Raw genomic sequence first — 26,377 nt, 5'->3', positions numbered from 1 at the left:
TTTGTCCCCACAGAGCTTAAAGCTGGCTCTGAAACAACCTTGGAAGGAGCAGGCACAGGGGCATCCACCTCAAACCTGATGTGTTGGAAGGCATCTGCTGAAGCCCCTTCCCCAGGGCTTTGGTGGTGAGCGCTGGGTGCATCCCTTGTGCCAGGGGGGCTGGAAACCCTCCCTCCTCTTCACCACCTGCTTTTTTCCCTCTGGCAGGTTTATAACCTTACAAACCTCACCCCCTGAGGGCTGCAAGTAATTCCTTGAGGTCTTCACTGCCTTTTCCAGCAGCTCCAACCCAAGGAATGCCAGCTGATGTACAAGAATCCTTTAGAAATCCTGCGTGGTGGCAGCTTTCCCTCTGCACACCCTAACCACCACCATTTGCCTGTTCTAGAGTGTTTTGCAATTAGGATTTTTTTGTGGTTTTGTTTTTTTCCAGCTCTGTGCTTTGATTTGGGTCAATCCCAGCCACTGGTACTGGTTGAGGTGGGCAGAGGGCAGGGATGGGAAGGGCCGAGGCAGCGGCATCTGCCCCGGGCACCTTGGGCATCCTTGGTCAGAGCTGTGTCAGAGTTACTAAATCCAGGAAGGTTTTTCAGGTGGGTGGTTTCGGCCAGGGAGAGGGATTTCAGCAGGGCGAGGACCCACAGCAGGCTGGAGCTGGTCCTGTTGGGCCAGTCAGGGCTCATTCCTGGAAGCCCCCAGCACGGCCCCGAAGATGCCGACCCGGGTGGAGTGAGAGACCCGAGGGTGAGGTGCAGGGTACACAGGTCATGGTTTACTGGGGTACTGGACAAGACAAAATCGGGGTTATTGCAAGCTGTACAGGATGGCACGAGACAAAAACCCCCTCACAAACCCTCCCACTGCCCCCCCTTCACGAGTGGATTCACGGACGACGCGGTGAACGGTGACGCAGAGAGGAGGCAGCAGAGCTGGGAACCTCCTCTGCAGGGGAAGGGAAATACAAATTTCTCTCTTTTTCTTGCCATTTTGGGTAAAAGTGCCATGTACAGGGTGCAGGGGCTCCTCAAGCAGGCAAGCACAGGGTGCCAGCCCCCCCGGCACTGACAGTCCATCACCCTCCCCTTATGCATGGTCCCCACAGACCACCCCAGAGCCCATCAGCCCCACAGCTGGGGGAATCCTGGAGCCAACGTGTCCCCTGTCACCCAGTGGGGATGGTTCCCACACCAGGCAGGCTGTGTCCTGCCTCTGATGCTGCCCATCTCCCCCCTAACTTCTCTGGGTCTCCATGACTCCTTAGCAATCAGGTTCCTGACATTAATTTACAGCTTTGGGACCCATCTCCCTGCTTCAGGGCAGGAAGAGGAGTGGTGTGGAACCACTGTCAGGGGCCTCTGAAATGGGACAGGGCTTGTGGGGTGATGAGGTGTGGGGCTCTGTGTGCCATGGGCTCCAGCCCCCCCTGTCCCTCTGTCCTCTTCCTTCTCCAGATGCCCTCCATGGGCTGGGAATGGTGGGAAGGAGAGGGAAAGCAGCACAAGGGTAGTGCCAAAGAAATTCTTCCTACTCTTCACATCAGGCCTCAGCCCTTTTTCCATCTCCAACCCTTTCCTTGGCTGCTCCTGCTTGTTCCAGAGCCCCCAAAAAACTCCCCACCCAAAGGACCTGGCCCTGGCACCCTGCAGCAATCAGAACCTAACAGGAGATTTATTCCCCTTGGTTTGGGTAAAGCAGAAAGGGGCTTTTGCCTTCTGAGCTGTCTCAGGGGGGGGTTTACATCCTTCCCAGGGTAAAAGTGGGTGCTGGGGAAAGGCAACACGAGCAGAAGGAATAACAACACCTAATAAAAAAGCTTTGGGCTGCTGGGTGTCTGACCACACCAGTACTAAAAATACACATTTCTGAGACCACCCGTATTTCAGAACCACTAAAAGTCTGGGTTCTTCTCCTAGAAACTGGGGGGGGTGGTCGTGGAAAAAAGCTTAAAATTCATTCCTATCAACCTGCTCACCCTCAGCAAACCTTTCAGAAGAACCAAGTGTGGGTGGGGGCAGGAAGGAGGGTGCATGGGCAGGGACAGGTAGGCAGGGACCTCCCCTCTGCCCACCAAACACCCGGGGCCACCCCAGGACCAAGGGGGCTGCTGGTGCCTGTAGGTTTCCCTTCAGCTTCTTGATGTCCTCCTTCCTTGTGTGCCAGCAGGCTGGAATGACAAGAACTGGGGACACGGGAGCTCCACCCAGCATGTTCTCCTCTCCCTTTAGCATCCTGAACTCCACTGAGGGTTTGCACCATCATGCTGGTGGCAGAGGCAGTGTCTGTGCTGCCCTGGCTGTGCCCAAGCCCTGGGACAGGGACATGAAGCTTTAGGGTCACTCGAAGCTGGAATGTGACACACTGACTGCTGCTGCTGAGGCCCAGAATTAGGAACAGGGGCATCCAGTGGCCAGATGGATGATGTGGAAGTTAAAAACCAAACCCACCCTACCAGCTGCTAAAATCTGCCTGATCCCAGCCCTAAGAGTGATGGAAGCCACGGTGTACACAACGTGCAGGTGTGGAGTCAGCACTGGGCTCTGCGGGGACCCACCAGGAGAAAAAATGGAGCAATTGGGCTGGAACTGGAGAGCTGGGATGGGTGCTCACTCCAGAGCCCACTCAGCCAACCACTGCTGGCACCCAGCCCGCTGCTCCGGGCTCTCGCCTTGGCTCGGTGCCTCCTTTCCTCTGCCACCAGGCACAGCTTCCTGGCTCTCCTCCTCTTCCCTCTTCTCCATCACCTTGTCCTTCAGCTCCTGCATGGTCTCATCCAGCTGGTGGGTGACGTGGTGGGGCACCCAGTTGCTGTCCATGGAGGTGAGGAAGGGATCCGGGGCACAGACCTCGATGAGCTCCTTGCTGGTGGGGATGCGCAGGTAGTAGGCGTGGAGCATCATCCTGTAGGGACTGCTGTCCTTCTTCTGGCTGTAGGTGAAGTCCCCCACGATGGGGTGGCCGATGGCACTGCAGTGAACACGGAGCTGGTGAGTCCGACCTGAAGGAGAGGGAGAGCAGGAGTGGAGGAGTCAGCTGGAAAAGATCTGGGAGAGGACAACTTCACCCAACACTGCCAAGGTCACCCCTGCCCCCTGGCCCTCAGCACCACTTCTCCAGGGCTGTGAAATCCCTCCAGGGATGGAGACTCCACCACTGCCCTGGGCAGGGGGCCTGACAACCTTTTCCAGGAAGGGATTATTCCCAAGCTCCAACCTAAACGTCCCCTGGGCAACTTAAGACCATTTCCTCTTGTTCCATATGAGAAGAAACCAACCCCAACTCCCTCCAACCTCCTTTCAGGGAGCTGTAGAGAACCAGAAGGTCTCCCCTTAGCATCCTTAACACCCCCAGCTCCCTCAGCTGCTCCCTGATGACCCAGGGACACAGCTCAGCCCTGAAATCCTCCTCGAGGCCAGGGAGGTGACAATGCACCCAACAGGACTTTCCCAGCCCCCCAAATCAGAGAACCAAGTCCTGTGTGAGCTGGGGGCAGCTCTCAGCCCCACTCAACCCTTTCCAGGCTTCACTTTGCAGGACAAGCCCCCATTACCACCAAGGCCCAGGTTCCTCTGGACCACCAGCTCTGCCCCAGCACCTTGTTGGGGTGTTGAGGACAGGTGGCAGGGACCAGATCAGAGCTCCAGCCCCCACCTGTCAATGGCTGCAGCAGCACTTTGGTGACGGGGTCTCCGCTGTAGGACCCGTGCTCCAGCACGACCAGCTCCGACTGGCAAGGTTTGGGATTTTCACAGCCTGCAATGAGATCCAGAGGTGGGGAAGAAGAGGAAGGGTTGGCTCAGCTCCTCCCAGCACAGGGTGGGGTCGGGTGGGAGCCACTCACCCTCTGTCCCCTCGATGCACATCATGTGGGTCATGCCCTCCGTGGTGTTCTTCCCGATGGCGTAGCGGATCGTCACTCGGCTCTGGCTGACGTGGCCCCTGACCTGCAGGATGTGAAGCCCACAAAGAACCAGCAATTTACCATGCTCAGAAGCTACAACCAGAAGGAGGTTTGTGGTGGGGTGAGCTTACTTACCAGGGCCAGGTAGGCTTTGGTGACCAACCGGTCCTTAAAACACTTGTAGGCGCTTCCCGCCGCCGCTTTGTTGAGCGCGACGCAGAGGGCTCCACTGGTGGAGAAATCCAGCTGGTGGCAGAACCTGGGATGAGATAAAAGGTGGAGGAAGATTCCAACCAGTAAAGGAGAGGGCCTCACTGGTGGAAAAATCCAGCTGGTGGCAGAACCTGGGAGGAGAAAAGAGCTGGAGGAAGATTCCAACCAATATAGGAGAGGGCTCCACTGGTGGAGAAATCCAGCTGGTGGCAGAACCTGGGGAGGAGATAAAAGGTGGAGGAACATTCCAACCAGTAAAGGAAAGGGCCTCACTGGTGGAGAAATTGAGCTGGTGGTAGACCCTGGGAGGAGATAAAAGGTGGAGAAAGATTCCAACCAGTAAAGGAGAGGGCCTCACTGGTGGAAAAATCCAGCTGGTGGCAGAACCTGGGAAGAGATAAGAGCTGGAGGAAGATTCTACCAGTAAAGCAGAGGGCCCTACTGGTGAAGAAGTCAAGCTTGGTGGCAGAACCTGGGAGGAGAAAAGAGCTGGAGGAAGATTCCAACCAGTAAAGGAGAGAGCCTCACTGGTGGAGAAGTCAAGTTTGGTGGCAGAACCTGGGAGGAGCTAAAAGGTGGAGGAACACTCCAACCAGTAGAGGTTTGGGATTGAGCTGTTGGAGAGCAGCACAGGTGACAAGGAAGCTGGGGGTGCTGGTGGATGGAAGGATGAGCATGAGCCAACACCCTTGTTGGCTAAGAAGGTCAATGGCACCTGGGATGAACTAGAAAAAGGTGGTTAGAAGGTTGAGAGAGGTTCTCCTCCTCCTCTACTCTGTCCTGGTGAGGATGCAGCTGGAATATTGTGTCCAGTTCTGGCCCCTCAGTTCCAGAAGGAACTGCCCAACTGATTGCTCTGGAAATTGATTGACCAACAACAGGACAAGATTAGAAACTGGAGCACAGGAGGTTCCATATTAATATTAGGAAGAATTTTTTAACTGTGAGGGTGACAGCTGCCCAGGGAGGGTGTGGAGTCTCCTTCCCTGGGGACATTCAAACCCACCTGGATGTGTCCCTGTGTCACCTGCTGGAGGTGACCCTGCTCTGGCAGGGGGGTTGGACTCAGTGATCTCTCAAGGTCACTTCCAACCCCTCACTTTTGAGTCTCTGATTCTCTGAGTCCCAGCCCTGTCCTCTGCAATCCTCTCAGGTCTGATCCTGGCCAGGGTGCCTCAGTTTCCCTTTCCCCAAACCCATGTGTGAGGTGCCCAGCACTGAGCCAGGTAGGTGCAGGGCATCCCAGCTGGATGGGAACTCAGGAGGGATAACCTGCTTGGGAAGCAGGAGGGATAACCTGCTTTGGAATCATGGTTTTAAGGCAAGAGAAGGAAATCACAGTGGGGGCTGTGCCCAACTGATTGCTCTGGAAATGGAGTGACCAACAACAGGACAAGGTTAGAAACTGGAGCACAGGAGGTTCCATATAAATATTAGGAAGAATTTTTTAACTGTGAGGGTGACAGCTTCCCAAGGAGAGTGTGGAGTCTCCTCAAACCCCACCTGGATGTGTTCCTGTGTCACCTGCTGGATGTTCTCGATGTTCTTTTGAGGTCCCTTTCCACGGTTCCACACTCCATTCCCAGCACATGGAACGTGTCCCCGGGCTGGCTGGGGGGACAGGGGTGAGTCCCCAGCTCCTCACCTGAAGCCATAGTAGGTGTCGGGGTCAGCCAGCTCGGGGAAGCGGTGCTTGAGCTGGCTCTGGAGGGTGAGGGGCTGGTGCCACATCTTGCTGTCGATGCGGAGGTCCCAGTGCTTGTTGACCACGATGAAGTCCGAGCTCTGGTACAGGATGCTGAGGTTGTCAATGGTGCCTGGCTCCATGGCCAGTGCCCTGCAGGGACCACCAGGAGGGAGGTGAGGGGCAGACCCCAGCCCCGGGAGGAGCTCAGCACCCTTAGAGACAGGGACAGCACACTTAGGGGTGGGCACAGCACCCTTAAGGATGGGCATAGCAGCCTTAAGGGTGGGCACAGCATCCTTAAGGATGGGCACAGGACCCTTAGGGAAAGGCACAGCACACTTAAGGATGAGCACGGCACCCTTAGGGATGGGCATGGCATCCTTAAGGATAGGCACAGGACCCTTAGGGATGGGCACAGCATCCTTAGGGATGGGCACAGCATCCTCAGGGAAAGGCACAGGACCCTTAGGGATGGGCACAGCATCCTTAGGGATGGGCATGGCACCCTTAGGGAAAGGCACAGGACCCTTAGGGATGGGCACAGCATCCTTAAGGATGGGCACGGCATCCTTAAGGATGAGTACAGGACCCTAAAAGATAGTCATAGCACCCTTAGGGAAAGGCACAGCACACTTAAGGATGAGCACGGCACCCTTAGGGATGGGCATGGCATCCTTAAAGACGGGCACAGGATCCTTAGGGGTGGGCATGGCACCCTTAAGTTAAGAATGGGCACAGGACCCTTAGGGACAGGCACAGCATCCTTAGGGACAGGCACAGCACCCCTGGGAGCAAAAAGACCCAGGGGAGAGCAGGCAGGGAGCAGGGCCTGGAGCACCCAACAGGACCGGCGATGTCCTGGTGCCCGAGGTGTCCCCGAGCAAGCCCCATGTCCCGCTGCCCGTGTCCCGCAGCCTCACGCCACGCAGGTCCCGCAGCAGTACCGGTGCTGTCTCCGTGCCGGTGCCACCAGGCTGTACGTGTCCTGCAGCCTCCCGGTGTCACACCGGACACTCTTTCGGTGTCGCGCCTGGAGGCCCCGCAGCCGCACGGTCCCGGCCCAACCGAACCCCGTCTTTTACCGACCGGAACCGGGCCGCCATCTCGGGACCACACGCCCTGACCGCCCCGCAGGGGACAACGACACGCGGCGGAGGGGACACACACAGCGCAGGGGACGGTACCGACCCGACCCGCAGCCCCGAACCCCGCCCCGGCCCGACCTGCAGCGCGGTCCCCGGCCCGGGCCGTCCCCGCGGTTACATCGCATCCAGCGGCGGCGCCAGGGCCGCGCGTCCCGTCCAATCAGCGACGCCGCCTCTTCCGGCAGGTCCCGTCCCGTCCAATCAGCAACGCCGCCTCTTCCGGCCCCGCCGCGCCGGATCCAATCAGCGACGCCGCCTCTTCCGGCAGGTTCCGTTCCGTCCAATCAGAGGCGGCTCCGCTGCGGCGCGGCGGACGGAAGAGCCGCGGAGCCGGCGCGGTTCATGGAGGGCGCCGAGGAGGCACCCGAGGAGGGCTTCTACCAGCGGTTCGCGGACGAGCTGGAGGTGCTGGCGGAGCTGGGAGGTGGGTGCTGGGGTGCTGGGTGCTGCTGGGGTGCCGGGTCCCGGATCCCGGTACCGGTGGAAGGAGAGAGCGGGTGGGATCGGTGCCGCCCGTGCCCGCCCCACCGTAGGTCTTGGTCCGGTGAGCGGTCCCATCCTGCCCCCCCTCTTGCAGATGATCCCTTTCCACCCAGCGGCCCCCAAATCTCCCGGTTCCGGAGCAAGAAGCAGCCGCCGGAGGAGCCTGATCCCTCCGGGGACCCCGTCGGGGACCCCAACCCCGCGAAGAGGGAGCGGGGCTGCGATCGCCCCGGTTCCCCTCCATCCCCCGGAGCCCGCAGTAAGTTTGGCCCGAGCTGGGTCTGCAGCCCCGGGAGGTCCCTGCGTGGTGCTGGTCCCTCTGCCCCCCACCCCGATCGTGGGGGAGCGGTGGGTGCCTTCGGTCAGCAACGCTTCTCCTCCTCTTCCTCCCGTCCTGGTGCCTCTCGCAGCCCCGAAGCCGAAGCGCCAGCGGCTGGAAGCTGTTAAGAAGCTGAATTTTGGTGCAAATGATGAGTTTTCTCCTGATGACCTCCAAGATGCTGCCCGGGGGGCACCTCAGGCTGCCAGGTTGGCTACCTTGAGCCTCACTTTTAGCCGGGGTGAGGGAAAGAGCCCTTGATCCCTGCTAAAGGAAAGGGATGTTCTCCAGCTTGGATCCCCTGGAGATGAGTGGCATGGTGCCTCTCCAGACTACACCACCCTCTGAGGTCAAAAGGGTCCTCAAACGGGCACCCATCCTGGAGGACTACATCAACGTGACATCCACCCAGGGCACCAGGGTCTTCATGGTCTTGAGGGATGAGCCTTTCAGGACAGGAGTGGAGGTAAGGAAGGAATGGAAAGCCAGGTTTTTTTTTTCCCCATTTCCTTAGAGCTTTCTTCCAACTGCGTCAAGGGAGGTTGGAGTGAGGAGGAAAACAGCCTCTGCTCCTGAGGGATGGGATAGGAGCAGAGGGAATGGATGGAAGCTGCACCAGGCTGGGTGTTAGGGAATGTTTTTTCCCTGAGAGGGCTGTCAGGCATTGGGATGGCCCAGGACAGTGGTGGAGTCACCATCCCTGGAGACATTTAAAAGGGGTTTGTGACCTGGTCCTTAAGGACAGGGTTTAGGAGCTGGTTATGGAGTTAGTCACAGGTTGAACCAACTCTTGGAGGTCTCTTTCAACCTGAACATTCTGGGATTCTTTCTTTGGGATCTCACCCAGTTCAGGAAGGGATCTGTAGAGTGTTGATGGTTGGTTGGTGTGTGTGTCCTCTGCTCCTCACAGCTCCCTGATTCCCTGGGCTGGAACACCCGCAGGCCACTCCACTTGCTGGGGGTGCCTTTTTCCTACCTGAAGGAACAAGTGGATCAGGAGGTACTGTACCAACCTTCCTGTCTTCCCCCTGGAAAGCCAAAGGATTGGCTCCTGAATCCCTGCTCCCCTGGAGCCGGGAGGTCACCAAGGGGTCTCTGACCCCCCCCCTCACCCTCTGTGTTCTCCAGCGCCGAAGGCATCTTCAGGAGGCATCACAGCAGCTGACAGAGATAATAAACAGGTGAGATTTGGGGATGAAATCCCACTCCTGTCCCTGTCACACGGGGCTCCTGAGGTCTCCCAGTCCTCCCAACCCAATGCATTCTATGAAGTTTTGAGGACCAGCAAGCAGAGGAGCCTCAGCTTCCATAAGTTGGGAAGTCTGGGTGTGATTCCCAGCCCTTCCCTGGGCAAGTTAATCCTTTCTTGCAGTTGCCTGGAGAGTGAGAGCAGCACCCAGAGCCCCGAGCCCCACGGGGAAGGGGACCCAGGAGCTGAGGAGGAGTCAGCACTGCATTGCCTCTGGGTGGACAAGTTCACTCCCCAGCGCTACATGGATCTGCTCAGTGATGATGTGAGGTGCTAGGAGAAGGGGGGGCTGGGGGTTCAGGTGGGATTCCCACAGGTACAACTCATCCTTAATGCTGTGGGGTCATGGTTAGACTCAAAGATCTTCCAGAAGCTCTGGCTTGGGGGGTCTCTGGCCCTGCTTGAGGGCCCAGAGCTCAGGTTTCCAGCTGGAGGCTCTGGACCTTCAGAGAAAAGAGGCTGTGGAAGATGACCAAAAGAAGACAAAAAAGATTGGATGGACTTCAGCCAGGAATTTATTTTTTTTTTACTATTTTGCTTTTTTCTTTTTAATATCAGAATAAGTGGAAGCCTGGGCAGCCTCTCCTGTGATGGGGGGTGATGTGCCACATGCTGGAGGTCTGTCTGGGTGCTCAGCTTTGTCTTCCTGGGCTTGGCTCCTTCCTCTGCAGGTCGTGGTCCTTTTGAAGCCAGGAAGGACTTTTCTCTGTCCTCAGCTCCATCCTTCTGAGGTCTGATGGGCTTTGCTTCCTTCCTGTGCCCCACATCCAGTACACAAACCGCTGCCTTCTGAAGTGGCTGAAGCTCTGGGACACGGTGGTGTTTGGGAAGGAGAAGGCTGTGAAGAAGTCCAGGCCCAAAGCTGAGCCTCGTCCTCCATTCAGCCAAGCCAAGGAGCAGCAGAACAAGTGGAAAACAAAGGTCCAGCTCACAGAGGAGATTCTGGAGGCTGAGCTGGACCAGCACAAGAGACCCAAATACAAGGTGAGCAGGACAGTGCTGTGATGGGTCTCCTCTCTTACCCTTGTCCCACCACCATGGGGAGGAGCAGGGTCTTTCCTCCTCTCTTTCTCTTCCTCCTCTCTCCTTCTCTTCCTCCTCTCTCCTTCTCTTCCTCCTCTCTCCTTCTCTTCCTCCTCTCTCCTCCTTTTCCTCCTCTCTCCTCCTTTTCCTCCTCTCTCCTCCTTTCCTCCTCTCTCTCCTCCTTTTCCTCCTCTCTCCTCCTTTTCCTCCTCTCTCCTCCTTTTCCTCCTCTCTCCTCCTTTTCCTCCTCTCTCCTCCTTTTCCTCCTCTCTCCTCCTTTTCCTCCTCTCTCCTTCTTTCCCTCCTCTCTCCTTCTTTCCCTCCTCTCCTTTTCCTCCTCTCCTTTTCCTCCTCTCTCCTCCTTTTCCTCCTCTCTCCTCCTTTTCCTCCTCTCTCCTCCTTTTCCTCCTCTCTCCTTCTTTCCCTCCTCTCTCCTTCTTTCCCTCCTCTCTCCTTCTTTCCCTCCTCTCTCCTCCTTTTCCTCCTCTCTCCTCCTTTTCCTCCTCTCTCCTCCTTTTCCTCCTCTCTCCTCCTTTTCCTCCTCTCTCCTCCTTTTCCTCCTCTCTCCTCCTTTTCCTCCTCTCTCTTCCTTTTCCTCCTCTCTCCTCCTTTTCCTCCTCTCTCTTTTCCTCCCCTCTTCTCACACAGATCCAGGAGAAACTGAATTCCTCGTATTCATATTACAGTTCCTTGTAATTGTATTTCTTAGTAAAGAAAGGGGCTTCTCTTTTCTTCTCCTGTTTTGGCTTGGGTACTGTGATAACGTGGGGAGGGGCACAGGATTCCTCAGGCCAAATTCAGTGGAAGATCGAGGGAAGTTGTTCTGTTCTTTGCAGTGGTTGCTCTTGACTTTGTTTGGTGCCTTGGCCCAAAAGTTTCTGCAGCTGGAAAAGGGCAGTGATGCTCAGCTGCTAAAGTGAGCAGTGATAACCTCCCCAGGCCAGCTTAATGTCTCCAGTTTGTCCTGTGAGGGGTTAAAAATGGGGGCAAAACAGATCCTAACAGCATTGCTTCTCAGGAGGGTAATTCTGGAAGGGATTTTGTTCAGTTTTTCTCTCTGTTGCCTGGCAAACTTTAACACATGCAGGAGAGCTGCTGCCAGGATGCAGCCTGCTCTAGTGAGAGGTGTCCCTGCCCGTGTAAGGGTGTTGGCAGGAGTTGATCTGATCTTTCAGGTCCCTTCCAACCCAAACCATTCTCTGGATCTTTGATTCTCCCTCTCAGACCTTGCTCTTCTTCCTCCAGTGACTTTCCCTTTTCCAAGCATGTCCCCCACCCAGCGCAGCATCTCCCCAGGGTTGAAGCAGATGAGTTGGAAGGCTCCAGAGCCCCCTCCTCCTGCTGCCCCTGGGGCTGATGGTCCCTCTGTCACAGGTAGCCCTGCTCTGTGGCCCACCTGGCTTGGGAAAGACCACCCTGGCCCATGTCATTGCCAAGCATGCAGGGTACAACGCTGTCGAGATGAACGCCAGGTGAGGCTGACAGAGGGGACATCATGGTGGGGGGGTGACATCATGGTGGGGGGTGACACCGTGCTGGGAGGGTGACACCATGCTGAGGTGAGGGGCTGACACCATGCTGGGGGGGGTGACACCGTGCTTGGGGGGCGTGACACCGTGCTGTGGGGTGACACTGTGCTGGGGGGTGACATGATGGTGGGGGGTGACACCGTGCTGGGAGGGTGACACCGTGCTGGGGTGAGGAGGTGCTGCTCTGCTGGAGGGGGTGATTCCCTGCTTGGGGGGGGTGAGGGGTGATTCCCTGCTTAGGGGTGATGCTCTATTGGGGCTGATTCCCTGCTGGGCATTGATGCCCTGCTTGGGGGTTGATGCCCTCTGGGGGGGGATTCCCTCCTCAAGAGTGATTCCCTGCTGGGGGCTGATTCCCTCCTTGAGGGTGATTCCCTCCTGGAGGTGCTGCCCTGCTTGGGTGGTGATTCCTTACCGGGGGGGGGGGGGGGTGATTCCCCTGCTTGTGGGTGCTGCCCTGCTGGAGATGCTGATGCTCTGCTGGAGGGTTTGCTGACCTGCCCGGGGTTGCTGTGGTGCCACAGCAGGCTGGCACTGCCTTGCTTTGCAGTGATGACCGCAGCCCTGAGGTTTTCAGGACTCGCATTGAAGCTGCCACCCAGATGAGGTCTGTGCTGGGGGCCAACGAGAAACCCAACTGCCTGATCATCGACGAGATAGACGGCGCGCCCGCGGTGAGCCCAGCCTGGCTCTGACCTCCAAGGCTCTTAACCAACCCTTGCCCTCTCCTCTATTTCTTTCCTCTGAACAGCAAGGATTCATCCCCTTCCCTCCTTGATTTTTCTCCTTTGTTTTTTTTCCCTCTCCTTCTCCCAAGGCATCCATCAACGTTCTGCTCAGCATCATCCAGCACAAGGATGGGGAGGGGGAGGCGGGGGCCCGGAGGAGGCGGCGGGAGGGGGGGCTGCTGCTCAGACCCATCATCTGCATCTGCAACGACCAGTGAGTGTCACCCGGGGCTGTGGGAGGGATGGAGAGCTCAGGCCCTGCCCCAGAGGGCATCCATAAAATAAAATTTTGCTGTGCTGACCTATCTGCTGTCAGACCTGATCATGAGAAGTGAAGTTACAACCTGCTCGGTTTCCCTCAACCCCACCCCCATCTCCCCTTCAGGTTTTGCAGATCTGGGGCCAGTTGTTGCTGGGTTGGGGGTGTCTGGTTGTGTTTGTGCATGTCCAGGTGTGCAGTGGTGTACAGGTAGTTGCTGAACAACCTGTCTCTTTTAGAGTGGAGTATTATTCATGCTGGAGAAGGGAAGGCTCCAGGGAGACTTGAGAGCTCCTCCAGTACCTGAAGGGGTTCCAGGAAAGCTGGGGAGGGACTTTGGACAAGGGCATGGAGGGATAGGACAAGGAGGAAGGGTTTTAAGCTGAAAGAGGGGAGATTTAGGTTGGATATTGGGAAGAAATTGCTGTGAGGATGATGAATCGCTGGCCCAGATTACCCAGAGAAGCTGTGGCTGCCCCATCCCTGGCTGTGTTGAAGGTTGGGTGGGGCTTGGAGCACCCTGGGCTGGTGGGAGGTGTCCCTGCCCATGCAGGGTGTTGGACTGGATAATCTTTAAGGTTCTTTCCAGCCTGGGCTCACTGCCTGGCTGATGGCTCAGGCTCCCTTCTCCTTCGCTTTGCCAGGTACGTCCCTGCCCTGCGCCCGCTGCGGCAGCAATCCTTCCTGCTCACCTTCCCCAGGACCTCTCCCTCCCGGCTGGCCCAGCGACTCTGTGAGGTGTGTGGGATGACCCAGAGCTCCTCTGTGTCCTCCAGGGTTGGGGTTCCTCCCTGCTGACCCCCCCTGTTCTCCTGCAGGTCACCCTGCAGCAGGGCATGCGGGCGGACATGGGCGCGCTGCTCGCCCTCTGCCAGAAGACAGAGAACGACATCCGCTCCTGCATCAACACCCTGCAGGTACTGCTGCTGCTGCAGCCTTGGGGGGACATGGACCTGCTCCTGACTTGGTCCAGGCTTGGGTGAGGATGGGAGGGGAGTCAAAAAGAAATACTTCCCAGGCAGATCCTTAAAACACCCACCCTGTCCCCGGTGGTATTTTTCGCCTCCAAGGCGAGGAGGGTCCCCTCTGCCTCCACCTTGCCCCAGCACCACCTCCCTGCTCTGGGCATCCCCCTACCCCCCAGCCCCTCCTTTGTCTTGCAGTTCCTGCATGGCCAAGGCCAGAAGGAGCTGAGTGTGCAGATGGTGCAGACGATGAGGATTGGCTTGAAGGACCAAAACAAAGGGCTCTTCTCCATCTGGCAGGAGATCTTCCAGCTCCCGAAGGTCCAAAGGTAAAAGTGGGGGGATTTGTTAGCTGGGCTGTCTGCTCGGGGCACACAGCTTTGTTGTAGCTCAACACTTGTGGTGGAGAAACCTTGAAAGGTCCTGGAGAGCTGCACCAAACCCATCTTCATCAGCAGATATGCCCAATAATTTGGCATCGGTGTTGCCTTCAGACCAGGGTCCAGTTATTCCCTTGCTGGTCCCTCCAGTGCTGGGGCACCCTGAGCTCTTCCCTTTGGGCTCCCCCCAGGCACAGGATAGGAATGGACCCTGCTTTGCCAATCCAGCTCCTGGTGGGTGATGAGGACCTCGGGAGGATGGGTGCCCTCACCGCCTCCTCCCACCGCTTCCACCACATCCTGCACCTCGCCGTGTCCTCGGGGGAGCAGGAGAAGCTGGCCCAGGTAGAGCAGCTGGGAGGGGTGGGGGAAAGAATCAGAGAAGGGTTTGGGTTGGAAGGGACCTTAAAACTCATCCAGCACCACCCCCTGCCATGGTCAGGGACACCTCCCACCAGCCCAGGTTGCTCCAAGCCCCATCCAACCTTCAGCACTGCCAGGGATGGGGCAGCCACAGCTTCTTTGGGCAACCAGGGGCTCAGCACCCTCACAGCAAACCATTTCTTCCCAATGTCTAAACCTAAATCCTCCTTCTTTCAGCTTAAAACCATCCCCTTGTCCTATCCCTCCATGCCCTTGTCCAAACTTCCTCCCCAGCTTTCCTGGTGCTTTGAGGTCTCCCTGGAGCCTTCTCCAGCTTGAACACCCCCAACTCTCTCATCCTGTCCTCACAGAAGAGGTGTTCTAGGGGGCATCCCTTCCCCTGCCATGCTGGGGGTGGTGGCATCCTTGGGAAACCCCTCCCTGGAGCAGGATTGTGCTGGATGGAGTTCTGGGGGTGTTGTGTTGGAGCTGGGATGTTCTGAAAGGACAATCAGCCAGGCTTGGAGCCATCTCCCATCCTCGTATCTGCTTCCAGGGGCTGTATGAAAATTTCCTGAACATGAAGTTGAGGGACTCCAGCTTGAGCTCGGTGTGCTTGGCCCTGGAGTGGTTGGGTTTCTCTGACCTGCTCAGCAGAGCTGTCCTGCAGGGCCAGAACTTCCAGCTGCTCCGTTACCTCCCCTTCCTGCCCGTGGCTTTCCACCTCCTCTTCGCGGCCACCAACGTCCCTCGTTTGGCTTATCCCAGCAGCCAGCAGGATGCAAGTACCAGGGAGGGGGGTGGTGGCATCTCTGTCACCCACAGAGGACATCTGGGGTGGCAGCTGTGGGCTGAGCTTTTAGGAAAAAATCCTTTCCAGAGAGGGTGGATTGGGCATTGGAATGGGCTGCCCAGGGAGGGGGTGGATTCTCCATCCATCCCTGGAGGTTTTTAAGAGGAGACTGAATGTGCCATGATCTGGGAACTAATGGGGAGAGTGGATCAAAGGTTGGACTTGATCTCAGAGGTCCTTTCCAACCTGGCTTCCTCTCCCCAGGCCCTGGCCAAGCTGCAGCACATGCAGAACCTGGTGGTGGCCATGGTGTCGGGGATAACGCCCAGCGCCCGCAGCCGTGCGGGGCAGCAGTCCCTGGTCCTCGAGGTGCTCTGCCTGCTGCTGGACATCATCGCCCCCAAACTCCGCCCGGTGGGTGCCCACCAGCCCCATCCCACTGCCCTTCCACCTTTTGAGCCCCTCAGGGGTTGGGTTTGGCCTGAGCAGGGTTAGGAGGGGCTGTTGGGGTCTCCTTCCAGCAGCTGGGTGGGAGTTGCGTTGGGTTCGTTGACCCTTTGGGTCTGTCCCTGCCTCCCAAAGGGGAAACTAAACTTGGTCTGAACGTCCTGGGTGCTAAATATCCTTTGTCGTGGGGAAACAAACCTTGTGCTTCGGCTGATTTTTGTGTTTAGAGGTTGTGAAGGGGTCAGTGATGCTCCTCCTGGTGCTGCTCTCCCCCAGGTGAACACCCAACTCTACAGCCAGAAGGAGAAGCAGCAGCTGGCAGACCTCATCAGCATCATGCTGGCCTACAACCTCACCTACCACCAGGAGCGCCTGCCTGAGGGCCAGTATGTCTACAAGCTTGACCCGTGAGTCCTGAGGGTGGGGAGAAGGTGTCCAAAGGGTCCAAAATCTCACTGGAGGGTTTTGGGATAGGGTTTGAACCCCAAGGTCTCACAGCGTGGAGTTGGTGTCTTGCAGCTGGGGTGGTGAGAGCTGCCCAGGGCTGGGACTTTCTCCTCCAGCACTTCTGATGGGATTATCTCCACCAGTGGGGCTCTCTCCTGTACTGGTGGAACTCTCCACTCCATCACCTTGATGGACCAAGCTCTACCACCTACACTGGACTCTTTCAAGCAGTTCCTTGTCCTTCTGGAACAGAGGACCCCAGAATTGGACACTTAAACAGTTTTGTTGGGTCTCCCTGTGCCCTGTGTTGTTTGCAGGATGCTGGGGTTTTTATTATTATTATTATTATTATTATTATTATTATTATTATTATTATTTGGTACTGATTTCTCTGCTTCTTCTTCCCACTCAGGAACCTGGAGGATGTCTGCAGATTCCCGGAGCTGCCGGCTCGCAGGCAGCTCAGCTACCAAGCCAAGCAGCTGATTGCCAGGGAGATTGAGCTGGAGAAGATGAGGAGGATGGAGGCTTTGCTGCAGGCACGAAACCTGAGCCAGGTAGGGGAGGAAGGATCCTGGGGTGGTTGTGGAGCAAAGTGCTTGGGGGGTGGGTGCCGGGGACCCGTGTTTCCCCTGAGCAGCGTTTGATCCGCAGATGGAAATCCAGGATTAACCCCCCCTTCCAGCTGCAGCCATCTGCCCTCAGGCTGCACATCCCATCCCAAGGGCTCAACTGGATTAGAATCAGTGAATTTTCAGGGTTGGAAGGGACCTTGAAGATCACCCAGGTCCAACCCCCCTGCCACGGGCAGGGACACCTCCCACCAGATCAGGATGCTCAGAGCTCCATCCAGCCTGGCCTTCAAAACTTCCAGGGATGGATGGGGCTTCCACAACCTCCCTGGGCAGCCTGTTCTAGTATTTCACCACCCTCATGGTGAAGAACTTCTCCCTACTATCCAATCTAAATCTCCCCTCCTCTGGTTTCCAACCCTTCCCCCTGGCCCTGTCAGGGGCCTTCCCCACCTGCTTCTCCATCCCCTCCTCCTTGTGGCCCTGAGGGACTGACTGCAAGGGGGGGAAGGTGGCAGAAACCCCAAAGCTGTGAAATCCCAACCTGAGGGAATGCAGTCACCCCTCCAGCAGCACCCATGGCCACCCCCATCCCTCCATCACCTCCCCCCCCCGGCGTTGGGACCACTCCTGGAATGCCTGAAAGCATTCTGGAAAGAAACACTGGGTGTGAGTGGAAGTGTCAAAGCCCTTCAGCAAGGGCTGAGGTGGGAAGTTTACTTCTGGCTGTGATTTGAAGGGCTCTGTGCAGAGCTGAGCTGCCTTCCCCTGCCTGCACCTTCCCTTCCTGCCTCACCTCCATCCTGCCAAAGGTCCCAAAGACCCCAGGAGGAGCAGGGCCACTCTGCCCACTCCCCAAACCCTCTGTAGAGCAGCAAGCAAGAGATGAAAAGGGGTGGAAAAAGCTGAGAAATAGCTTGTGCCTGCCCTGCCCTGGTGCTGTGGGGATAATTAATCCCTGGGAGCCCCTTTTTGCAGCAGAAGGGCTTTCCCAAGGGATGCAAAACCATTTCTGAAGAATCCTTGTTTTGAAGGCACTGGGATTCTTTGGCTGTTTACACAGTGCTGCCCATGACATCCCAGAGGAAGGCACCAAACAAACTGGTGCCCCAGGTGCTGCCCAGGCTGATCCCCCCCCCAAAAAAAGGGGAAAAAAATAATCCTTGGTGAGTGTAGAGGTATTGAGGTGGAGCCTGGCAGGAAATAGAGGAGGGGTACAGGACAAGTCCTGCCCATCAGGCTGCTCATCTCCAGGGCATGGAGATACCCAACCTTTCATCTGGGCCAGCCCCCAGGGGAACTTTTGCTCAGGTCTCTGTTCCCACAGGATCCCAGGAGCAGTGAGGGGGAGAAGCAGGGGGGTGGGAGGGCATCTGTGCCCCCCAACCACCAGCAGCACCTGGAGAGCATCATCTGGAGGGCAAAGGTGGAGGACAAGGTGAGGGGGCTGGAACTTCTGCCTCGTGTCTGTCCCAAGGGGCTGGTTGGCTTCCTTCCTGTTTCTTTATTTATTTTTAGCTGTTTCTTTATTTTTAGCTGATTCTTTATTTTTAGCTGTTTCTTTTAATAGAGCAGCTGAGCTCTGCCAGGGCAGTGCTGGGTTGGGAGCGTGGGGATGGAGTGGAGCTGGGGGAACATCATCCTGGCCCTGCCCTCTCGGAGAGGAGGGAGGGAAAAGCTCTGGATATTTGGGCTAAACCAGCTGAATTTTGGCTTTGTGGAAGCCGCAGGGTCAGGGGCAGAGCATGGGGTGGGGGGAGATGCACATGGGGTGGGGGGGGCTGCAGGGGGAACCATCCTGGCTGGTCCCAACCATGGGGGTCCTGGTGGTGGCCAAGGGGAGCAAGAGGTGACCCATGCCCCCCCCATCTCAGCTGTCTGTAAAACCCCATTTCAGCACCATGAGCCTTAAAGTTTCTCTTTTTTCCCCCCTCCCCAATTTGGAATGCAAAGTTTGGATCCAGGTCCTGCTTGGGGGGGGGCTGGGGCAGCCCCAAAGGGGGTGACACCCCCCAGCCAGGGACTCCTGCGACCTTGGTCTGACTTATCCTGAGCTGGGGGGGTTCAGGGGGGTCTCACCTTGGACTGAAATGAGGAGGGGGGGGTTGATTTTTGGGGGGGCTCCAGCTCTCAATCTCCTCTCTGCTCCTCCCAGCCTGAGACCGACTTCTTTGGGAGACCCCTTCAGAGGGTGACCCCAGCCCCAGGTGGGTGGCAGGGGGACAAGGGGGTGACCCTGGCCCTTGGGTGGGGGACAAGGGGGTGGCCGTGGCCCTTGGGTGGGTGACAGGGGGACAAAGGGGTGACCCTGGCCCCAGGTGGGTGACAGGGGGACAAGGGGGTGACTGTGGCCCTTGGGTGGGTGACAGGGGGACAAGGAGGTGGCTGTGGCTCTTGGGTGGGTGGCAGGGGGACAAGGAGGTGGCCATGGCCCTTGGGTGGGGGACAAGGGGGTGGCCGTGGCCCTTGGGTGGGTGACAGGGGGACAAAGGGGTGACCCTGGCCCCAGGTGGGTGACAGGGGGACAAGGGGGTGACTGTGGCCCTTGGGTGGGTGACAGGGGGACAAGGAGGTGGCTGTGGCTCTTGGGTGGGTGGCAGAGGGACAAGGAGGTGGCCATGGCCCTTGGGTGGGGGACAAAGGGGTGGCCGTGGCCCTTGGGTGGGTGACAGGGGGACAAGGAGGTCGCTGTGGCCCTTGGATGGGGGACAAGGGGGTGGTCGTGGCCCTTGGGTGGGTGACAGAGGGACAAAGGTGTGCCTGTGGCCCTTGGGTGGGAGGCAGGGGGACAAGGGGGTGACCCTGGCCCTTGGGTGGGTGACAGGGTGACAAAGGGGTGACCCTGGTCCCAGATGGGTGACAGGGGGACAAGGGGGTGGCCGTGGCCTTTGGGTGGGTGGCAGAAGGGCAACCAGAGGTGGTCCCAGTTCTGGGGGTGGGGGGTGATGGAGGGATGGGGGTGGCCATGGGTGCTTCTGGGGGGGTGACTGCGTGCCCTCAGGTTGGGATTTCACAGCTTTGGGGTTTCTGCCAAGTTTTTGACATCGTTTTCTTGTCACCTTCCCCTCCTTGCAGTCCCCCAGGGCCCCGAGGAGGAGGGGCTGGAGAGGCAGGTGGGGAAGGCAGTGGGGCAGAGTGATGTCTGGTTCCGATTCAACGAGGGGGTGTCCAATGCTGTCAGGAGGAACATCTACATCAGGGACCTGCTCTGACACCTCCAGGTGACCCCCAGGGACTTCTTTGGGTGGCACTGAAGGGATAAGTTGGGTTTCTTACCCCTGGAAGGGCTGTGTCCTTAGTTCATGTTTGGGGTTTTGGGTTTTTGGGGTTTTTTTTTCAGTTTGGTTTGGGGTTTTTTGGATTTTTTTATCGTACTTGTTTGGTAAAAAAATAATAAAAATCAATCAAAAAGCTAACCAGGAATCTTGCCCTTTTTTATTTCATTTACAAAGCCTCACTTGGCCTATTTCTTGCCTGCTTTGCTGCAAAAAAGGGGATCCTAGGGGGTACAAAAGCAGCTGCAACTCTTGGGGTTTTATTTCTTATAAAAAGTTTTCTTCACGAGTTGCATAAAAAAACCCCAAAAAATTGCTGGGTGAGAACAGAGGGGAGCAGAGAGCTCAACCCCCCCAGGAAAGCTGTGCTGCCCCTGGTTCCCACCTCCCTCCTTCTGCTTTCTGGTTCCCCCTCCCTATAAAAAAAGAAACTTTTCTGCTCAAATAGGGGTTTTTGGGGGGTTTTTGTTCAGGCAGTCATATGAGGAAGCCAGCTAATAAAAAAATGTACAGCAAGGGGGTGCAGGGGCCCTGGGGGGTGGGGGGGGGGTGGGGGGGTTGCCCCCCCTCCTTTCAGAGGATGCTGCATTTGCCTTTTTCCACCCAGGGGTTGTTTTTCATCAGCTCCGGGTTGAGGAAGGGATCTTCTGGGATGCCATCCTCAATCCACTTCACAAACCTGCAGAGAGGGGAGGGGAGGAGTGGGCAGCAAGGGGGGAACATGGGGGAAAGGGGCTGGGGGGAGGAGATGGAGTGGCTGGAGAAATCCTACTCTGGGTGTCAGGGTGCTCTGGGGTGCAGGGGTTGCACCCCAGTTGGGTACAGGGGGTTTGGGATGCTCTGGGGTGCAGGGATGTTGGGGTGATCCCTGTTCAGGGATGAAGGGATTTTGGGATGCAGGGATTTGGGGATGCTCTGGGGTGTCAGTGCTGCCTTGCTCTGTGGGGTTGCAGCCCACTTGGGGACAGGGGTTTTGGGGTGCTGGGGGGTGCAGGGATGTTGGGGTGCTCCCTGTTCAGGGATACAGGGACTTTGGGATGATCTGGGGGTGCAGGGATACCCTAGGGTGCTCCTTTGCATTAGGGGGTGCAGGGATGCTGGGGGTGCACCCCAGTTGGGTACAGGGGGTTTGGGATGCTCTGGGGTGCAGGGATGTTGGGGTGCTCCCTGTTCAGGGATGAAGGGATTTTGGGATGCTCTGGGGTGCAGGGATGCTTTGGGGTGCTCCTTTGCATTAGGGGGTGCAGGGATGCTGGGGGTGCACCCCAGTTGGGTACAGGGGGTTTAGGATGCTCTGGGATACAGGGGTGTCAGGGTGTTCCCTTGCTCTGGGGGGGGTGCAGGGATGTTGGGGTGCTCCCTGCTCAGGGATACAGGGGGGTTGGGATGCTCTGGGGTGCAAGGATGCTTTGGGGTGTTCCTTTGCATTAGGGGTTTGGGGATGGTGGGGGTGCACCCCAGTTGGGTACAGGAATGTCAGGGTGCTCCCTTGCTCTGGGGAGGGTGTGCAGGGATGTTGGGGTGCTCCTTGTTCAGGGATACAGGGGGGTTGGGATGCTCTGGGGTGCAGGGATACCCTAGGGTCGCCTTTGCATTAGGGGGTGCAGGGATGCTGAGGGTGCACCCCAGTTGGGTATGGGGATTTTGGGATGCTCTGGGATACAGGGATGTCAGGGTGTTCCCTTGCTGTGGGGTAAAGAGATGCTGGGGGTGCACCCCACTTGGGTACAGGGATGTCAGGGTGTTCTCTTGCTCTGGGGGGGGGGGTGCAGGGATGTTGGGGTGCTCCCTGCTCAGGGATACAGGGATTTTGGGATGCCCTAGGGTGCTCCTTTGCATTAGGGGGTGCAGGGATGCTGAGGGTGCACCCCAGCTGGGTATGGGGATTTTGGAATGCTCTGGGGTGCAGGGATGCTCTGGGGTGCTCCTTTCTTTTAGGAGTTTTGGGATGCTGAGGGTGCACCCCACTTGGGTACAGGAATGTCAGGGTGCTCCCTTGCTCTGGGGGGGTGCAGGGATGTTGGGGTGCTCCCTGCTCAGGGATACAGGGATTTTGGGATGCCCTGGGGTGCTCCTTTGCTTTGGGGGTTTGGGGACGCTCAACTTCTTTGCTCAAGTTGCTCTTTTCCAGTGGGTTAACTGCTGGGATGCCCAGGACCTTCCCCATCAGGAGCAGGGAGGGACAAAGCAGGGAGGGAAAATACTTTTGCATTACTTCTTGTTTGGGTCTATTTTTTTTTTAGGGCTCTAAATCTTTAGGGCTCTGCACACTCAGAACCCAGAGCACTGGAGAGGTCCTGAGGGACATCTGGGGGGCTTGGGGAGGGGTCCCCTGACCCCAGCAGAGCTTGGGCAGCTGGAAAGGAGCACAGGGGACACTTTGTGGAGATTTTGGAGTGGGCTTGGAGCTGGGAGGTGACAAAAATACTCCCTTCAAAAAACCTAAACTCAAAATCTGCTATTTTGGGGAGCTCCCCCCCCTCTCTCTCCATGATTTGGAGGGGGAGGTTGATGTTGGCCATGGGGACTCTGCTCCTGTCCTGCTGCTGGGTTTGGGGGGCTGGGGGGTGGGAAAGGAGGGGTGGGCACCCACTCACTTACTCAGGTATTGTTTTGGAGGACATCTCCCTCTTGTAGGCCAGCTGGTACTTGAGGCTTTCCACCTCCTTCTTCCACTGTGGGACATCCCACTCATCCATGGCAGCAGCTGAGGGGCTGAGAAGGATAAAGATGTTGGTACCCCATCCCATGGATCCATCCTGCACCATCCCACCCCCCCCCCCCAGCTCTGCACCCCTCCAATGGGACCCCCAGGATGGGGCCAAGCCCCTGGGGGGGGGTTTAGGGGTTGTTTTCATCAGGCAGAGGCTGCACTTACCTGGAAGGGGTTTGGGGGTGAGAGCAGGAGAGCAACCTGGCATGGGGTGGGGACCTCTTGTAGCCACCCCATGCCCACATGCAAACCCCCCCCCCTCCCCCCCCCGGCCAGATTTGCCTGCAATTTGGGTGTTGGAGAGCAGCAAAGAGCAACCTGAGGGCACCTGGGGAGCAAGGGGGGGGGTTTAATCTGTCTTTCCCCTGCCCAGCCACAGCCCTGAGCAGTGACAAAAAGGGATTTTTGGGTGTCCACACAGGACATCTCCACCACCACTACCAAGCCCGTGCTTCAGTGCTCCGGAGTGCCAGTTAACAGTGGGGAAACTGAGGCACAGGAGCTGATGGGCCAGGTGCTGTGCCCATAGTTGCACCTTTGGGAGTGTTGGGGTCCCCAGGACCCGGTGGCAGGAGGGGACTTTCCTCTGCTTGGGGACTGTGGGGACCCCAAACCCTCCAACACCACTTTATTTGGGCCCCAGGGACACCCAGGCACCCCCTGGACCGGGTTTGAAGCCCCCAGAATCCAACCAGGAGCTGGCAGAGCTCAGCAGCTGCCTGGGCTTCTCCACAGAGCATCCCCTGGAAAAAAAACTCCAGGGATGGGAGGAGGTGAGCACCCAGAGCCCAGCATCCCCTAGAACATCCCCAGCACCCCTTTAAACCCCCCCTAGCACCCCTGATCGTCCCTTTAGAGCTTTCCAAGAGGCAGCTGAGGACCAACATCCCCATCCCAGCTCCTTGGCCATGTCCTTACCTGAGCTGGAGATGAAGGTGTTGGGTACCAGGCTTGTGTCCGTCCCCAGCAGCTCTGGTCCTGCGAGCTCTCCCCTTTGCTCTCGGCGAACCCAAATCCTCTGGGTAATCTCTTAATGTACCGGTCCAGCTGCTCCGACACGGCAGGAGCCGGATAATGGGAGCGTCCTCCCCCCCCCCATCCTCCCCCTTCCCGCTGCTCCCGGGGGATTTGGCTCTGCTGGAAGGCGAAAGCTCGGGATGGAGGCAGCGTCCTGGTCCCCAGGAGCTGAAATGGGGTTATCCCCCCCCCAAACCCACCCACCCACCCAGGCCAGAAGGGACAAGGAGGGGTCCCAAGGAGAGGAGGAGGGGGACAGCCACGCTGTAGCATCCCTGCATCCCTCCCTGCCGTGGTTTTCCCTGTCTGCTGCCCCGGGATTCGTGTGGATCCTCCTGTTCCCCCTGTGCTGGGGGTTGAAAAGAAGGGGGAAGTGTGGAAATAATAATAATAATAATAATAATAATAATAATAATAATAAATAATGTAAAAAGTGAGCAGCTGGAAGGGGAGCATGTGGTGGGTGAAGGGACAGGGGCAGAGCAGCAGGAAAAGTGCAACAATAAAACATAAAGGATTTATTGAGAGGGGGAAAAGCCCCCTTGGAGTTTTAGGTGGTTAAAGGTGGGGTAATGGATGCAAAAAAAACCCCAAAAAAACACCCACATCAAAAAAAAACCCAACCCAAAACACTATACAAATCCCAACACCATAAATAAGTGAAACACAAACAACACACACTTCATTAGCCAACCAATTAAAAAAAGTGCCTGAATGCTGTCCCAGGAGCCTCTCCTGCCTTGGGGAGGCTTCTTGTCCTCTGCAAAACACACCTGGGCTGGGTGAGCCCAGTTATGCAAACATGGGAATGGGTGATACACACAAACACCTGAAAAGAAGGGGTGTAAACACACACCCCCCACACTTACTTTATATATATGTGTGTGTGTGTGTATAAATCTTTAAAAACACATATAAATATATTAATAAAAATACATATTTTTATATATCATAGGATGTCAGGTTAGAAAGGACTTAATTATCACCAGGTCCAACCCTTCCACTATTATTCTTTATGGGAGATGTCCCAGCACCCCATCCAGCTGAGACTTAAAACTTTCCAAAGTGAGGGAATCCACCTTTGGGAGACCATTCCAGTGTCTGACTGTCCTTACAGTGACAAATATTCCTTGTGTGTTCACTTAAATTCTCCCCAGTTGTGCCCTTTGCCCCTTGGCCTGTCCACACTCACCTCCCTATACATTCAGATCTATAGGGTCTGTATGGCTGGGGAATTGATGGATGAATATCATATGTATGTGTGCGTTTCATTTTATTTATTTTATACTTATTTTGTGGTTTAAAATTGAAAATTTAATAATATAAACTTAAGGTTTATGTTATATTAGGTGGATTGCATAGTGTACATGACATAGCATGCATAAATATAATACACATACACACCTCTAGTACCTAAATACAGATAGATAGCACCTAAATACAGATTATAGCACCTAAACACAGACAGAAATACACAGGTTTTTGGTCAGAATATCTCTGCCAGTGGACAGGAGCCTTTCCAGCACCTGGTGACCCCCACAGGGTGCAGGACTCTCAGCATCCCATGTGCTGGGGGCAGGATGGTGCTGAGCAGGGCGCTGGGGCTGCTCCAGGCTCTTTCCCTCCCCCCTAAGCCCCCCAGCCTTCAGCCTGCCTGGGCCGATCGATGGCAATAAGAGCCTCCCGGAGCCACCCCCCCTTCCTCCTGCTCCGGGAGAGGCTGCTGGAGCCTGGGGCTTGGCCAGGGATCGATGGAGCTGCCTGGGGCCAAACCCTGCGCCCGCTGCACCACGAGGGCTTTGGGGTTTGGTTTCTGTTTTCTTTTTTTTCTTTTTTTTTTTCCACCCGAAAGAAATTATAAACGTATTTCTTTATTTATTGACATCGAATTACAGCAGGAATGCTGGGCACAGGGCTCCTCTGGGAGCTCCTCCATCCATCCCCCCCTCTCCCCAGCATCTCTTCAAGGGGGATCAGTGGTACCCAACCCTGCAGATTATCCCGTTGCTGACATCAACTGTGATCTCCCTCTGCTGCCTCCAAACAATTCCGGGAAAGGCTGGGGTTTAACGATAAAAACGACACAGGAGATGGGTTATTGGATTGCTGGGGACTTTGTGCCATAGGAGGAGGAGGAAGAGGAGGAGGAGGAGGAGGGCAGGGCAGGCAGAGCCTTATGGAGCCACCATCAGCACCAGCCCTAAGCCCCAGGGGGTCCACGATTCTCAGCCCACCCATGGGCAGCCCCTGCCCAGCATTAGGTGCTCCTGGGAGCCTTGTCTGGGCCAAGGTCACATCTGCCTGAGCCCCAGGGGGCTTGGGGGGGACCCGGTGGCAGTGCAGCCCCTCCAGGGCAGCAGATTGCCAGCCCCGCATTAGCTGTGTGTGTCCCCCCCCTCCCCAGGCTTTGTAGATTAAAGAATTATGAACTCCTGAAGTTTTGCAATATTAATGACTGTAGCCATCTGTTAATCTGGCAGCCAGCAACGAGCTGGGGGGTTTTTTCCCTTTTTTTTTTTTTTTTTTTAACTTCACTTAGGCCAGTTATTAAAACTGAGTATTTTTGGCTCTCCGTGTCCCGGGGTGGCTGTGCCATGACTTGCAGCCCAGGTTTTATTGCTGGCCCTGTGTTCTTTAGGGGCAGCAGCTCTGAGAGCAGCTTCCCAGGCAGGGAGAGAGACATTCTGTGTGCCAAACACATCCCAGGACCCAGGGACGGGGTCTGGGGGTGAGGGACAACACCAGACCCCCCCCAAGGCCATCCCTGGGAAGCAGAGGATCTGCCCTCCCTGCTGGCTGCTAATTCTGGCTCTCTCTGGGATGGGATTTTAGACTCAACTCATTTAGCAAATTAATTAATGTCCTTGGTAGA

General features: G+C 56.7%; 4 protein-coding genes across 6 annotated transcripts in view; 2 read left to right on the top strand and 2 right to left on the bottom strand.

Moving 5' to 3' along the window:
- The window catches only part of SSTR5 (somatostatin receptor 5), a 591,623-nt gene that overhangs the window by 163,930 nt on the left and 401,316 nt on the right, over positions 1-26,377 (top strand). The window lies entirely within an intron of this gene.
- RPUSD1 (RNA pseudouridine synthase domain containing 1) lies at positions 1,929-7,155 on the bottom strand. Of its 3 annotated transcripts, none has more exons than XM_030459874.1 (6): positions 7,022-7,155; positions 5,757-5,948; positions 4,034-4,157; positions 3,839-3,941; positions 3,649-3,750; positions 1,929-2,995 (listed from the first exon to the last, which is right to left on the bottom strand). In XM_030459874.1, the coding sequence occupies exons 1-6, from the start codon at positions 7,066-7,068 to the stop codon at positions 2,604-2,606; spliced, it is 960 nt and encodes a 319-aa protein (XP_030315734.1). In that variant the 5' UTR covers positions 7,069-7,155; the 3' UTR covers positions 1,929-2,603. The 3 variants fall into 3 exon arrangements, with proteins under 3 accessions (XP_030315734.1, XP_030315736.1, XP_030315735.1); XM_030459876.1 differs by having other exon boundaries at positions 5,757-5,951; positions 7,026-7,099; XM_030459875.1 differs by lacking the exon at positions 7,022-7,155 and adding an exon at positions 6,743-7,010.
- Positions 7,265-19,825, top strand: CHTF18 (chromosome transmission fidelity factor 18). Its single transcript, XM_030459853.1, has 22 exons — positions 7,265-7,367; positions 7,521-7,685; positions 7,837-7,954; positions 8,037-8,211; positions 8,656-8,745; positions 8,874-8,926; positions 9,118-9,259; positions 9,766-9,978; positions 11,392-11,489; positions 12,097-12,220; positions 12,364-12,488; positions 13,178-13,271; positions 13,352-13,450; positions 13,697-13,827; positions 14,070-14,223; positions 14,798-15,022; positions 15,299-15,448; positions 15,758-15,888; positions 16,341-16,485; positions 17,828-17,938; positions 18,656-18,707; positions 19,576-19,825. The coding sequence occupies exons 1-22, from the start codon at positions 7,286-7,288 to the stop codon at positions 19,710-19,712; spliced, it is 2,814 nt and encodes a 937-aa protein (XP_030315713.1). The 5' UTR covers positions 7,265-7,285; the 3' UTR covers positions 19,713-19,825.
- On the bottom strand, positions 20,349-22,474 carry GNG13 (G protein subunit gamma 13). The gene is made up of 2 exons (XM_030459887.1): positions 22,377-22,474; positions 20,349-20,454 (listed from the first exon to the last, which is right to left on the bottom strand). The coding sequence occupies exons 1-2, from the start codon at positions 22,472-22,474 to the stop codon at positions 20,349-20,351; spliced, it is 204 nt and encodes a 67-aa protein (XP_030315747.1).

Source organism: Calypte anna, chromosome 14 (genome assembly GCF_003957555.1).
Source record: "Calypte anna isolate BGI_N300 chromosome 14, bCalAnn1_v1.p, whole genome shotgun sequence".
Taxonomy (NCBI): domain Eukaryota; kingdom Metazoa; phylum Chordata; class Aves; order Apodiformes; family Trochilidae; genus Calypte; species Calypte anna.
Note: the sequence above shows the minus strand (reverse complement) of the source record. Positions and strands in the feature narration are given on the sequence as shown.

Bases quoted from the DNA above. Each gene is read 5' to 3' on its own strand.
- RPUSD1 (XM_030459874.1), bottom strand. From the start codon at position 7,068: ATGCGATGTAACCGCGGGGACGGCCCGGGCCGGGGACCGCGCTGCAG. The intron at 4,158-5,756 runs GTGAGGAGCTGG...ATCTCATCCCAG, and splicing joins GACACCTACTATGGCTTCAG to GTTCTGCCACCAGCTGGATT. The intron at 2,996-3,648 runs GTGGGGGCTGGA...CCTCTCCTTCAG, and splicing joins GCTGCTGCAGCCATTGACAG to GTCGGACTCACCAGCTCCGT.
- CHTF18 (XM_030459853.1), top strand. From the start codon at position 7,286: ATGGAGGGCGCCGAGGAGGCACCCGAGGAGGGCTTCTACCAGCGGTTC. The intron at 11,490-12,096 runs GTGAGGCTGACA...CTTGCTTTGCAG, and splicing joins GCTGTCGAGATGAACGCCAG to TGATGACCGCAGCCCTGAGG. The intron at 13,451-13,696 runs GTACTGCTGCTG...TTTGTCTTGCAG, and splicing joins CCTGCATCAACACCCTGCAG to TTCCTGCATGGCCAAGGCCA.
- GNG13 (XM_030459887.1), bottom strand. From the start codon at position 22,474: ATGGATGAGTGGGATGTCCCACAGTGGAAGAAGGAGGTGGAAAGCCTC. The intron at 20,455-22,376 runs GTAAGTGAGTGG...CCCTCTCTGCAG, and splicing joins TCCTCCAAAACAATACCTGA to GTTTGTGAAGTGGATTGAGG.